Raw genomic sequence first — 15,057 nt, forward strand, 5'->3', positions numbered from 1 at the left:
TACATGAATTAACAGTCCAGAAGGCAGATATTTAAATATCAATATTTACATTCATGCATCCATCATTTCTCTCATATAGGTACATGGTGGGGTATATTGTTAGCTAATACCTGTGCATGTTTAGATGCAAGCATGTGTTTTTCCAAATTTCAACAGTTTAGCCAATATCTATACTTAACTGACAGCCACAGAGTACAGCCCACTCTCACTGAGTACACTCATCTGCATGCACACTCACAGACAGACAGACAGACACACACTCACACACACGCACACACACACACACATGCATGCACGCACACACAGACACACAGATTTAATGTAAAAAAAAAAAAAAAGAAAAGCAGAGCAGCGTTGAGTGATGCTCTAGTTCAGCTTGGTTGTGTTTTTTTTTTTTTTTTCCAGCGGGGATGTGGAGGATGCCTGTGACAGCACTGAGTCACACACACATCTTTGCTGAGGCCATCCTCTGTGCAACCTGATCTCTGGCTATTGGCTAAGTCTCCTGTCTGTCACCAGTCACAAGGTCAGCCCTGGGCTCATGTCCTCTGTTTCTATAGTGATGGGCTAAGCCCTTCTTGACAGATAGAAAAATGAAGATTGTCAAATCCAAACAAAACGTGTCTGAAGGCATCTAGCTGACCCCCAAGACTTTGAAACAACAAGATTTAACCAGATGACAGGTGTGATGTGATTTAGGGGGCTTGCATTGAGTGAATAAACTAAAAATGGGGACTGGCATATGATGCTGCACAGAAATAATGATTGAAAAACACCCATTCACATAGCACATCATAGAGACCCCTGACTTTTTTTAGCTGAAGTCTCAAGGAAACAGAGAAAAGCATATCAAACGACCAGAGACAAAGCAACTGATACAAAAACTCTTTGCAGAGCAAGCGTGTTTTCTGCATCAGTGTCTCAACAAACTGACAGCAGGCTTAAAGCATCGGAGCATCACAAATGAATTATATGCTTTATAAATAATCCACTTAAAAAAAACCAGAGCTATCAAGAAATAAAATGAATTCTTCAAGACGTTCGTCAAGATTTGTCAAGATGTGAAGAATGTACGAGACAGTTTTTTTTTCCTTTTAAGTAGAAAAATAAATTCAAAAGGTAGATAAGTAAATAAATAGAGCAAATAAATGATGAAGATGAATGATTGAAGTATATTACATTGAGCCTAAGTCTTCAGTGGCATTTTTGGCATGGTAAAATAACCAGAACGTCCCATGTTGATGTCGTTGCTCCTCTTTTTTTTTTCTTTTTTTTTTAAATATGGATTTCTTTAAATTGCATAGTCAGATGAATCCACATCTCAGAGCCTGGACCAAAAGTCAAATCATGCCTCTCACAAAGCATCTGTCTCAAAAATGGAGAACAAAAGATGGACAGTGTGAGCATCGGAATATAAAAAATGTTGCATTCTCTGTAAAAACTGCATGCATGTTATTTATTGTGTGTGATTGGCTGTCCTGTCTAGCTGCCCCATGGGAGTGTGGGGCTGCTTCATTGTCCGTTGTTCCATTGCAGATGTCAACAGTGTGTGTGAGGTCTGGATCTGCGGCAGACTGGCAGACAGTCCCTCTCCAGCCAGCAGCCAACCAGCCTGTCAGCAACACTTGCTGTTACTAAGAGCATAATGTTCAGCCTGCTGTGCCACTTTCAACACCATGGGGGTTTGTGGATCTTTCTCTCCTCGTCCTTTCTGCCTTGATTTTTTTTTCCTTCCATCTTTTTTTTACAGCCCCTCTTGAGCTGAATGGTGTCTTCAGTCCGGGCAACATGCCAAGCAAAAAGGAAAGGTTTACCTATTTGAAAACCTCGGGTAAAATCCTGTTGCATTCTGGGTGAGAAGGGATTGTTGTATTTGGGGTTAAGGTGAGAGACGATAATGGTGATGTCACTTCCTGCGTCTACCCGGAGACAGTCTATACCACAGTGTTGTTGGTACCCATGGCTTTCTTGTTACGGATACTCATGGCGTATTCCCCGCGACTTGTCCCGTTCTCTTCTTTCCGTAGTGGTTTCCTGCGGATAAACATTTTCATAAAGTGAGGATATATTCCTTGACAGGAGAGATTTGGCGTTACACTCACTCTCAACTAAAGGCCATGTCATTAAACAGAGTTTCTAGACTGTTAACCTTTAGGGAGATGTGATTTCTTGCGCTCCTCTGGGTGGATGCGCTGGTCTCAGCGATCCTTTCTAATAAGCTCAATGTTCAAAGGTCACTTTTGCAAGGAGACAGGAGGGAAAGATACATCGCAACACAGGGGATAAGGCAATTACCTACTCTGACTGGTAGATGCAATCTTCCCTCTAAGTAATGAGTATGTATGTGGCTGTCAAAACAACTTGGGAATAACATCGATACATAACCTCCTGTGAAATTCCCTCTCTACACTCGGGTCATTTCTGTGTGTGAGTACGTTCTGGTGCAAAATAAAGCTGCAGCACATGATCCTCTTGCTGCTACTGGCCTGTGAAGAGCAGTATCATTCAATGCAGCCCTTTTCATGCGCTCTGCGTGCCTTTGTGGTTATTATATTTGTCCAGTGTACTGTGGCTTCTGTACCGACCCCCTCAGCTGCTCTCCCCTGCTCGGGCTTATGTAACTCAGAGACAGATCTGAATACAGTTAGTACAGTCATTGTCCCACTCAACACTGTACAGTGCCTTCACTGGCACAGAGGACCCTTGAGCGACATCTTAGCTCAGTGTCTCCTCTCCTCTCCTCTCTTCTCCTTCTGAAATCCCTGCCTGGCCAGTCCGACTTTGACGAACAGTCATTCTCAGTCAAGTCCAGCACAGATCTTTTCCTTTCTCAGGCATCGTGCAGAAAGGGAATCCTTACAGTGTCAAATGAGCTCATACATGACATAATTCAATGTAACACAGAAACAAAACTATCTTTGTGACATTTAGAGTGTTTAATTTGTGGTGAGACTGTGTCAGAGAGGTGTGCATTCAAAATTTAAACACTTGTTAGGGCAGCATTTTGTGGTGCTGTTATGCTATAGTGGATTATACAGTTTCTGTTATTTTGTCCATGGACTCAGACTATGGGAAAATTTTTTATATTATGTGTTTGACAACTGCAGCATTAAAGGATGAGTTCACAATCTTTCAGATCTGTCTTAAAACAATACTCAGGTGCCCATGTGAACATGGAAACAGGTTTTGCTCGCTGTAATCACTCCCCCTGTTCATACTGACCATTGGAAGATCCCTAGCTTATTATGTAAGTGATGGGGGACAAAATCCGCAGTCCTTGTTTTGAGCAAAAATGTGAAAGTTTTTCTGAAGATAATATGAGGCTTTAGCCATTTGAGTTAGTCATATAAAGTGATTATTTTCCACAATTACAGTCTTTTTAGTAACAAATTCCCTCTCTGTGTCTCGACGGACAGTGCTTTCTTGTTGAGCCGCAGTGGAAGGATGGAAACAAAAAGAGGGGATTTGGCACCAAAAACACTGTAACTTTGAAAGACATCAACTTAATTTGACTAATGTGGGCGACTGAAGCTTCATATTATCCTCAGATAAACTTTTAAATACATATATTTGCGCAGGAGTGGATTTTCACCCCCATCACCTACACTGTAAGTGCATTATGAAGAGATTTTCTAATGGCCTGGAGAAATGATTACAGCAAAAACAACATGTGTCAATGTTCATTTGGGCACTTGACTAATGTTTTAAGACAGAGTTGAACATTTGTGAACCTCTCCTTTAAAACATTAAACTGTATTGCAGTTCATACTGCTGTGACACTTGCTGATTCATAAACCAATCTGAGACTGTGAGACAAAAATGAAAAGCTACTGTAAAGTCTTTAATTTCACATTACGTAAAATGTACAAGCTTCAGATCAGATAAGGTTGATTTTTTTCTTTTCTCTAAGATATTAACTATACTGATATTTCTTGTTGGTAAATGTTCTGTCAGGTCTTTTTTGTGCACATGCTCAATTATGCAAATTTCTCCTGCTGTCAACTCAATTTATCAGCTGTCTTTTTTGGTCGCTCCCATTCACTTAAGTCAATCTGATTTTGCCACACCTATTAAACAGTCATCTCGGTGCTGTCAACGCTTACACCTGTTTCTGTCTGGACTGTTTTCAGCTGTCACTTCAGTGCCGTGCACCTCCACCCTCCTGTGTTCATCAGAGCTCCTCAGAAATCCTGCTCAGCTTGAATCCATCCAGCTGAAAGAACTTTCATCTGTCACCAAAGTCAATCTCAAGAACATCAAACATACGGACTTTAATGTGTTTCCACCCCAAACAATACAATCTCCTCACTATTAACTCAAGCTTTTTTGGATTTTTTTTTTAAACCTAGATCGGTTATGACATCTGTGTTCATATTTGCATGTATCTGTGTGAGCAGCTGATAAACAAAACCCTGCAAAATGAATGAGAATACTTGTCCCCCAATAAAAATGTCAGTCTTTGTGGCCTTAATGTGAACATACGGACACGCTGCATTTAACTTACAGTGGTCCGGGGTTGTTGGAGGTGACGTGAGCTCTCGGGCAAAGCTGTAAACAAAACGTCTATGACTAAGCCTAGAACTCTGTCAGCTGGAAGGGGTCATACAGCTCAGGACACCAGGGATATATGCTGGCCATGTAGGACAGATGCTGCTTGCTGTGTCCCTGTGGGACCCGGGGAAAGCCTGAGAAAGGAAACTGTCCGGCCCTGGGGTGGAAACACATTCTGCTGCGGGGGAGAAGATTGGCTGATGCAGTTGCAGCTAAGGGAGAAGGGATATACCGAAGTTTTCTCTAGGGGACAGGCGGTATTGTTTACAGCCAGTCTGGAAAATCTCCTACTCAGAAAAGAAAGTCAGCGGGGGTTGATATTCGTTTCATGTTATGCAACGTCCCTGCGGCTCACTAATGATTTTAATTTTGGAATATTTTGGGCAGGTCAGTATCTCATGTGTTATGTTGCAAAGGACTGCTGTTCAATTTGACACTGGTGATCTATAACCTGCTGGAAGGTGCTTCAGCTCTGTTTATTTCTCCCAGGATTGTAATCTCCAGTCACACTGACCATGTCGCTTCGGGGCCACCACACAGGGCCGAGCTCTTGGGGCCTCAAACCGACCTCTACCCGGGCTTTCAATAATAGATGCCATGCTGTTGACACATGGCAGGTGGCAACACAACACTTCACAGGTTAGATGAATATTTCATATCAAAGCTGTGCAATCACAGCGCACATTCCTGTTTGAAGTTTGGGGAATGGATCATGGTGAAATTGGGACATGTGTTGTGCTGTTTACAATTACTCCAGCCATCTGGAAATTAGAGTAACATGCTATGGTTCAAAGAAAAAATATTAAAAAACAGACTGTAAAAATCTGTCACTTGTTTTGATGGTGCTGGTGTAGTAATTTTGAAAATAAGAGAGGAGACAGAGGAGATTAATAATGTATCAGTAAATATTGGATTTTAAACCATTTTGCCTGACACGTCCTTTTATTGTATACTATCTCTAGTTGAGTATTTTGGATATACTGTGTTACCCTTGGACAGAACCAGCTGTGATGTATTATCCGTCTTTGGACAAGCCTCCCAGAGCGGTAAGTGATTGGAAAAAGCATCTAGCTTCATTAGTCAGTGGGTTTGAGTTCTGTTTGTTTTGGCTTCTTGGATGGCTGACAGCCTGGACTGCAGCATCATGTCTTTTGCTTTGGATGGCACAGCAACACTGAAACGCAGCGTGTGTCTGAATCCTCTTCTCTATGCTTGCACACACCAGCCTCCCTGGTGCTGTGGACTCTGAATAGAATTGTATGGAAGTGTTTTTTTTCCAGGCCCTTTGCTTCTGACAGATGAGTGGCAGACAAAGATTATAAAAAATAACAAAAGGCCAGGAGGGCTGGGACCTGCAGAGCTAGCTACTCTGCTGTCTGTGGAGCTCAGGCCCTGGCCCTTGGCCAGCTGATTTTCATTGGGAAAGCCCGGAGCACTGAGGGGCTGGAAGGGCTATATATAACCGGCTGTGTTTTTCTCACTGACAAACCCTCTCTCACATTGTTATTGACTAAGATGCTCAATTACTGCCTTTGCTTGCTTTGGTAGACAACATTTTATCTGTCCTTTTCGCTGTGCTGTTTCCTCTCCCTTCCTTTCAGGAACTATGGATGATTAGGGCATCCATGACAGATGTTAAAGGAATCACATTTTTCCTTAGACTGCTCTCCTATAGGCTGGTGACTAATGAATGTCTAATGAAACCAGCCTGGCTGGACTTGTGTATTTTTCCCTTCTCATTCAGAGTGGAGGGCAGCTTGGCGTGGCACAAAGTCTGCAGTCTAGAGCCCACAGAGCTTCAGGACACGACCCGGTTGCATGTATAAAAGATGTGGCCTGCGACTGAATGACTGCGCAAATTAATTCATAAATAATGACTTGGGTTTGGGGCTAGAGCCCGTATTGCAACAACACTTTCCTACCACTGCTGCATTAAAAAAGGTGCCCCTTGGCTACACAGGGGGCTGGAGAATTGCCATAATGAATTCCTGAGCCAACCACCCATTACTTCCGCTGCCTGACTTTGCCTATTTGTTGTTTAAAGAAAGGAGAAATAGAGTTCTGCTGAGGAAAGCCATATCTGGCATGCAGGCTTAATATAGTCCCATAAATATAATAAGGTATGATACTAAATCTGTTTAAACACACATCAATAAAACATAGAAGTGGCTCCCTGATTTAGCACACACATCTGTGGTGACTCTCACATGGGTGTGTGAGAGTCACTGTTTATGCCGTATTTTATAGAGTGTGTAAATATGTCAAGATGATATATGTACGTATGTAAAGATGTTGTGTGTTTATGGATGGGTGCACACAAGTATCCTTTGAGTAGCACTCTGTGCATGTGCAGTGCTTTGCACGATGTGGACGTGTATGTGTATGTGTGTGTGTTTGTTGAATGTCTGTGAACATTAACGTGTAAGTCACAGTGCATGTGTGACACCGTGCTGCCAGAATGTCACACAGAGAATTGGGTCTGGGTTGTGCTGCGGGCTAAAACCTCACGCAGCCTTTTCTTTAATAAGCCAAATGGGGGAAACAGTTCCCGCTGCAACAGCAGTGTCTTGGGATTCATCTGCTTGCCTCTCGCTTTCACTTCCATGAACCCAGCTGCCATTCTAAGAAGCTTTAGACACTTATGTAAATTAAAACCAACACAGTATCGTAACGTCAGGTCATCATGCACCTCGATGAATTAATTTAGAGTGTGGGATGTTTCTGCGTGACTCAGTGTAGTGGATCATCCTCGGTGACATTTACAACCCATTCCATTATCTAACCTCTGACCTCAGTGTGACCCGGCAGGGTGATGACAGGGTCAATACTTCTGCATCATTCTAACAACAAAACCTGGAGAAATGGTACAGTTTCCCATGGGTCAGTTTACACATGATATGCTGAGTAACCTGCTTGTGACAGTTCCAATTTAAATCTGTTCTCACTTTAAGATATTTCAGTGATAAGTGACAGTATGATCTAACTGGGACAGAAAATAAAATATTGACATCCAACCTCTTGATGGCCTTGTAGCAGATGATGATGGCTGAGAGGAGGAAGACAACTGAGGCACAGCCCACCGTTCCAAGCACTATAATGTCCATCTCCATCCACCAGGGCCTCAAGGGCACTTTTGGCCCTACCACTTCAAAAGGGAGAGAAGAGGGGGCAGGAGGGAGAGAGACGCACATACAGGAGGAGAGAATGAGCAGAATGTTATAAACACAATAATCTAAACTTGTAACACCACATGAAAAACAAAGCACAATGGCGGTGATTTTCCTCCCTGCTCTCTGAGCTGGGAAGCAGCCGTGTCCTCGCCTGTTCTGTAGGTCTTAGGTTCAACGTTCAAAGATATCCAACCCGACACCATGAATCATTTAAGGTCCCGTCAGCCTTCCTTACACCAGCACTCTTGTCCACACCAATTACTGTTGCAGGAACCTCCTGCTCTTTCCACATTAGATCTGTGGAGTAAGACCACTCACCAGAAATGTTGTATAACATTATGTGCATCAGCAACTTTGTGTGTGTAATGCAGAAATTCTCCTCTTTTCTCTTTCTGCAGCATTTGATGCACTCCCACAATCCATAAATCAGTTTAGTCATGTGCATATTTATCTATCTATCTATCTATCTATCTATCTATCTATCTGAAGGCTGGTTTGTCTCAGTTTCATGTCTTGAAAAAAAAACCACACTGCACTGCATATACAATAACAAACTTGTAACCCCTGCATTTACAGTTATTTTGTCATGAATGAGAGGAAGGTTTACGACATAGCAACAAATACTCCTTAGTAATGCTGTGGACTCTTTTCCAACACAGCACATTTCGACGGAGCAAATAACAAGGCACGGCTCTCCCCGGCACAGCGCACGTCATAAGTCACTATGATTTTAAAAGCTCCTCTCAGCCAAACTTCCATTTTAATCCTGCGTTTTGTCAACGGCTGTAGGATTTAATTCAGTCAGTGGTAAGGATCTACTTCATTGTGATAAAGCACGCTCCTTTGAAGGGAAACCATTTTTAGCACACACAGACGCTTACTTCGCACTGCCAATTGCTCAATTTTTTCAGACTTTTAGCAGATAGATAAGGTCTCAGCCATTGTCCCAGTTTTTCATGTTAGCCATGCATATTCATGGCATTTTTAAAGACTACAGTTTAAAGCAAAAAAATTCAGCTGAATTATTCATGATGTCTCCACCTACTGCAAACAAATCCGTGTAAAGTTAAGAAGGAATAGAAATGGGCCTGTTTATCATATTTATTCGTGACATACTGCTGTTTACGGAGGCATCAAACAGTGTGGATACTGTGCTCAGACTTCCTCTCATGCGTTGGACATAATTGGGCATTCAAACCCCCACATAGCTTACAGTCAGATGGTCCTGGCAGCATTTATGCAGTGACCTTGACATCAATCACAGAAGGGTCTATAACTCTCGATTCATAGGTAGCTCACATGGTGAGTCGGGGGGAAAAAAGAAAGAGGTCTACATCTAAATTGACCAGACAGAAAAAAAAAATCATTGGAACGGATTGATTAAAACCTTTCCATTGCTGTCTGTTGAGACTTTGATGATTAAGTACACCTCCCTAGTCATAACATTAAGGGCTCAGGGTGAGTGATTCTAAAGAGTCACAGTAATAGCTCACAATGGCTGCATCATCAGCAACGCCTGTCCCATATCTCAATGTGCAGTTCATTAAGGTGCTTGAGACTACAAACAAATCATATCAACTTTCAGCGAGCAGGCTGGTGAAATATGTTAGCCTATCTGTCAATAGATTTACCATCTCAGAGTGGGACCAAAGAGGGAGTTTTGGAAGGGGCAGGGGAGAAGGATTTGCTGTAACAGGCACTGGATCCTCACAGATATGCTCGCTTGTTGTATACAAGCACTCCGGCATGCACAACTGCAAACACACACACACGCACACACCCTCATTGCCGCCAGCTCAACTTCAAAACGAAGCCGGAACTACTGGGCTGGTTCATTAGCCCCTTATCTCTATCAAATTAAAGCTAATTTAATTAACTCATCTGTGTTTTAATCAGGGGTCCTCCGGGGGAAACCCTTCCACTGAACCACTGTGCTTGGCAGCCCAGCAGGCATGGATTTCACAGGCAGCTGGGTACTCCCCAAGGTTAGACCCGGCATAAATTAGCCCTGTGTTCAGCTGTCAACATCCTGCTGGCTCTATCACACGCACAGACACACAAGTGTAAAAACTGCGCCTATGCATGGGCACTCGCACGCTAGTCTCAGAGGACTGATGGTACATTTTTCCCCCTGTGCGCAAAAGGAAACACTTCAAAACAGTTTCTCCAGACTATAGCCAGTTGCTTGACACCTGCACCTGGTTTGGAATATGAGATCCAACTGTGGGGCGAGAGCAGACTGAGAGTGAGACAGACAGTTGTGGAGCCAGACAGGTGTGAAACCTAGGAGTGCGAGCTGGGATTATTACCTGTGGTGCCCAGTAGCCGCGGAGGAGGCGGTGGAGGCGGCGGAGGAGGAAGGGGAGGGTATCTTCTACAGTGGCATGCCAGCTGGCACTGTTCACTAACTTTCTCCGCCACAGTCCGTGAGCATGACCTCTGGAGTTCTCCCTTATGGTGAGGGAAAGAGAAACACAAAGGCATTGAAATGACTGAGGCACTGTCCTTTAATGCATTACTCATAAGTACCATCAGCACAACACCGTGCAGCACAAATGGAGATGCTTGAACACTCAGCAGCCCTCTTAGTTAGCACCACTGTGGATATCCTCTCAGCGTTCTTTTCATATCACAAGCTCCAGTGTTGTTGTCACCGGGGCTGTTGTGTATGTAGTTCATGCGGAATAGTAGCACGTCTATGGCTGCAGCCCGCTCCCTGTAAGAAACCACCCACCAACAGAGTGGGCAGCAGGCTGCCCCGAGGAGTGTGCGTGGGTGGACTTGGAAACTCAAGCAGATCACATTACACATGAACCCTGGCAACACTGCGTGCGTGTGAACAACAGCTCACCACTATCTGTAGGCAGCAGCACAGGGCAGAGGTTAGAATACTCATCACTAACATATGCCTGCTGCGGGGATCCTAGTGGGATAACTGAATATTGTTATCATAAAAAACACAGTTGGCTACTCCATGTTCCCACTACAAGAGAGCTGAGTGTTTGTCTCCCTATATGTGTGCATTGCTATATTTCTCATGCCTTCCAGGAAACTCTACACATGCATGTCTGTCAGTATTTCCTAAACACAGGTGTGCCATGAACTGGTGACCCCAACATCTGGTGCAAACACACAAACAGTGAATTATAGATTAACAGTAGCTTAATAAGGAAATAAGTTACTTGACTAATCTCATCAGCTTCCCACTCCATCCTCGTAGTGAACCATTAAATCAAACTCCTCTTACATTGGTGTAACCTCTTCTCATGCGTAAACTGACAAGTGGCGCGCCTGAACATGATCCTTACCTGGCATGAGAGTAAAAACAGTGAGAGAAGGCAATGACCGAAGAAAAAAGGCCAAAAACTTAAAGTAAATGGCATTAGATCTTGGACCAGCATTCCTCTTGCGCTGTTCTCGAAGATACTAGGCAGCGTTTCCAATAAATGAATGCAGTATACATAGGCTTGAACTGTTTGGGAAATAACCATCCACCCTGTCCAGTTCAGCGGCGATATCTGTGACAGGCGTCTCCAGAAATAGTTTATGCCACAATCATTTTCCTCTTGAAATCCCGTTGTCGATAGCATAGGACAGGCGAGCCGGCGGGAATGAGTAGCAAATCTCGATAATTCACATCTCGAAAGTAGTTTCTTTGCTTATTGGCACTCAGATAGCGACCTGAATCACGCCGCTACTCCGTGCAATGTGAGGGCGGTAGACGGCCCGTACCTTACATCCCTCCTCGGCTGCAAGCATGAGTGCAAATGGGCCACTCAAGCCATCGAAGTTGAAGAAAAAAAACGGACAGAGAGATCCTCAGGAATATCGTGCGGTAGGATTCCTCACAATAAGCTGACACATCCCCTCAACTTATCTAGGCTGAATACTGTATGGGCGAGTCCGGAGGGCAGAGCCGAGGGTTAAACTGATGCATCCCCCTCTGTGCCAAAATACAGTGGGCTGTTTTATACGGGAGCATCACCACCGCGCACTTGATGCAGCGCTCACATCAGCTCATCCTGACAGCGTGTGCTCAAACAAATTCAACCCTCCGCTCCTCAAAAAGTCCCCAAAAGCACTGGGAGGGAGGAGAGGGAGGTGGGGTGGGGGGTGGGGGGAGGAGGGGGATGTGGTTATGAAAGGCGTTGGTAATGTCAGCTGGGTTTTGTTTGTTTTGTTTTGTTTTATTTTTTTTTTTATTGTGGTCCAGGCAGAAAGTATAGTCTACAATGCGTGGAGGCGAGTCCGTAAGGATGACGCGTACTAGACCGAATTAAAGTCAAGTGGAGAGAGAGAGAGAGAGGGGGAGAGAGAGAGAAAGAGAGAGAGAGAGTGCAAGACGCCTACCGACTGAAAACATTGCCATACCCAGTGTTTGATGTGCTGTGTGCCTGCTAGAACACTCTGTGGTCCAATGTCCCAAAGTAGGCTGAGATAAACAGCACTGATGTAACCTGGCACTTACTTGTAATGCTGAACAACAAAAGACATTTATAAGATATGTATTTCTAAACCTAAGCTTCATATATTTTTTATTTTTGTCACTATACTTTACTGTTGTAGTTTATAAGATGATGGTGATGTAGGCCAGAGTGCAAAGATTCAGAGTGCAATGGGTAGTTTTTTAAGAGGAGAGAGTTGCATAATAATGTTGGTGGTCTTCACTAGGCACAGTTATGAAATTACCCCACAGCCCTCAGCCATGTACATGGTACTAGGATGCCAATGTGACATGCACTGTTTACTGGGATTTACTAAAACAGTTAGCTGACAGTGGGGATATAACCTTAGTGTTCACCCTGGTGTCATTAAAAAGTGCGGAGGGAGGGCAGGGAAGAACAAGAGCTGATACACAAGACGTCTTTTTGGATCATCTTGGACACTTTATCAAATAATTAATTGACATCACTGCATTTATATAAAGTAGCATCTAATCCCAGTACTAAGAATATTATTGTCTATTGTCAGAAAATGAATCTGTAATGATTTTGATGATCAGCTGATTGCTTATGTCATTTTACAAGAAAAAGTGCAAACAATACCAAGTTATTGATTTTCAGTTGTGAAGATTTGCTGCTTTTCTCTGTTCTGAATCACTGTAAATTGAATATCTCTGGATATTGGACTGCTGATAAGACAAACAAGACATTTACAGATGTCACTTTGGGCTTTAGGAAATTATGGTGGCATTTTTCTGACACTTTACAACAATTAATCCTGAAAGCAATCTGTAGATTAATCAATCACACAGTTTGAATAATTTCTCCTCCTGTACCCTCCACAGGGAACTTTGTTCTTTAACCTCACTTCAACAGGGGTTATATACTTGCACCTGATATGTGTGCTTTGCAGGATAGTTTCTATGCTCAATATACAAAACCTGCTGCACAGGCCGCATGTAATTTTCATTGCTTATTCATGTTTCATAGGTCCACGTTCATTCGTTTGCACCCACAGGATTTGTCTTTCTGTTTCAAAGTATTGCCTGTGGTTTAAATAACAGAAGCAACAGCCAATTGTGTCATATCCTGCTTATATTCCAAATAACACAAATAGCATCTAAGCCAACTATTCAAAACAACTTTGGATTAAGATCAGTGAATTCAGCATGGAGCTCTGCAGCCTTTTGTTGCGGCTGAGCGTTTATCACATCTCCTGCTTATCAAAAAACCTCTTCACAGACAGTAATGGGGTGAGCTCATGCACAAGAGCTGTGGATGACTTTTAGAGTGGAAAATCCACAGCTGCTGTTAAACTGCATTTGCACATACACAATGCAGACCCCCCTCCTTTTTTTCCAGAGTTTTTGAAGTGTACAAACCTGGATTTGGCATACGGTCTACCCAGCGGTTCAGCTCGTCCATCCTCTCCTACAGTCTGTCCCAGTATCGATTATCTGACAAGAGAAAAGCACTACATCCTCCTGGTTCCTTCCTGCTGCCTTACCTCACTCTAACAACCTGCAATCAGCCACAACATACATCACAGCCCTTTTAAGCTCAGATAAGGAAACCTCTTAATAAAATTGCTGTGGTCTTTCAGTGAGATTATTGGTGCCAAGATATCTAATCAGCATTCACATCTTTGCAAACACACATATTGTTTCCTTCCGACCAAAAGTCATTTGAAAACCCCCTCTGCCAATCAAGGAATATTAATGTTCAGAGAAGATTAACTCAACTGCATTAAGCTTTGCAATCTGTATTTCTTCCCTAAATACAACAGTCCTGCTTGGCTTCATCATAATGGAGGTAGATTGCCATCTAGTGTCAAAGTCTGGCAAGTCATGAAATTAAGGTCCTTAAAATAAAAACATTAACAGATCAGATTGGAGAAAATTGAAAAATGAGTTATTTAAATCAGAGAACTGTCCCAGAGTGTCTCTCAGTCTGAAGAAGATACCCATCACAAAATACCTGAAAAGCCATTATTATTCAGGAATATGAGGAAACTGCATACTTGGCTAAAGTTGGATTTTTTTTTTTTTTTGCACATATTGAACTCATTTTACAGTCCTTTTCTATTTACTGTATACTTGTCTGTACTTATTTTGTATATGTATATAGCTTTTGTCACTTTTTATTCATAAAAATTTAGATATACTGTATGTTACTGTAGAAAACAAAGTTAAACAATAAAGCATGGAAACCAAGCATGGATCACATTTCACATTTCTGTCAATTGTTTTTATAGATTCAGATTTTGTATAAGGTGATCCATTTTTCCCATTTTCCGAGAAAGGCCAGGTTGGTTTTTTCATCACATATGCAACCTATTACTTACTATTCCCATCTATTGTTTAAGACAATGAGGTTCAGTTCATCTGAATTTTTAAAAGATACAAGTTGTATCTTCAAACAACTTCTTCTGTTATCAATTTACTGTCCTCAGGAATCCCAAAAATGTCTCTAAGGATTAAAGATATTTTCTCCCCAAATATGTTAATCTGTTCACATGATCAGAAGATGTGGAGATGTTTGGCATACATGTGTGCGCCCACACACTCTCAAACAACACTGCTGTTGAATATGGAGTTTTTAATGTGAGGTGTGACGAAGAAACAAATTAAATTCTTCCAACCAAATTTCCTCCATTTCCTGGAATTTGTAGATGTGTGTTGCATTTCGTTCCTCCTCTGATATTTCTATATTTAGATCTGATTCCCATTTTACTTTGATATATAGAGAACTATTGGGTTTATGGATCTGCCAGCCCTGATACTGTATACTTTTAATAGACTTTGATTTATGATTCAACTCTCCTTATTTTTATTTTCTCTGATCTATTTTTATCTTTGTCTGGTCTGTTTCTTGTGCTGCTGTAACCCCTAATT

The 15,057-nt window shown here is 42.4% G+C and overlaps 1 protein-coding gene across 1 annotated transcript; it reads right to left on the minus strand.

Moving 5' to 3' along the window:
- Positions 1 to 325: 325 nt before the first annotated feature.
- On the minus strand, positions 326 to 11,784 carry prima1 (proline rich membrane anchor 1). Its single transcript, XM_067614321.1, has 4 exons — positions 11,030 to 11,784; positions 10,031 to 10,172; positions 7,567 to 7,696; positions 326 to 2,034 (listed from the first exon to the last, which is right to left on the minus strand). Exons 1-4 carry the CDS (start codon positions 11,309 to 11,311, stop codon positions 1,935 to 1,937), a joined length of 654 nt encoding a protein of 217 aa, XP_067470422.1. The 5' UTR covers positions 11,312 to 11,784; the 3' UTR covers positions 326 to 1,934.
- Positions 11,785 to 15,057: the final 3,273 nt, after the last annotated feature.

Source organism: Thunnus thynnus, chromosome 16 (assembly GCF_963924715.1).
Source record: "Thunnus thynnus chromosome 16, fThuThy2.1, whole genome shotgun sequence".
Classification (NCBI taxonomy): domain Eukaryota; kingdom Metazoa; phylum Chordata; class Actinopteri; order Scombriformes; family Scombridae; genus Thunnus; species Thunnus thynnus.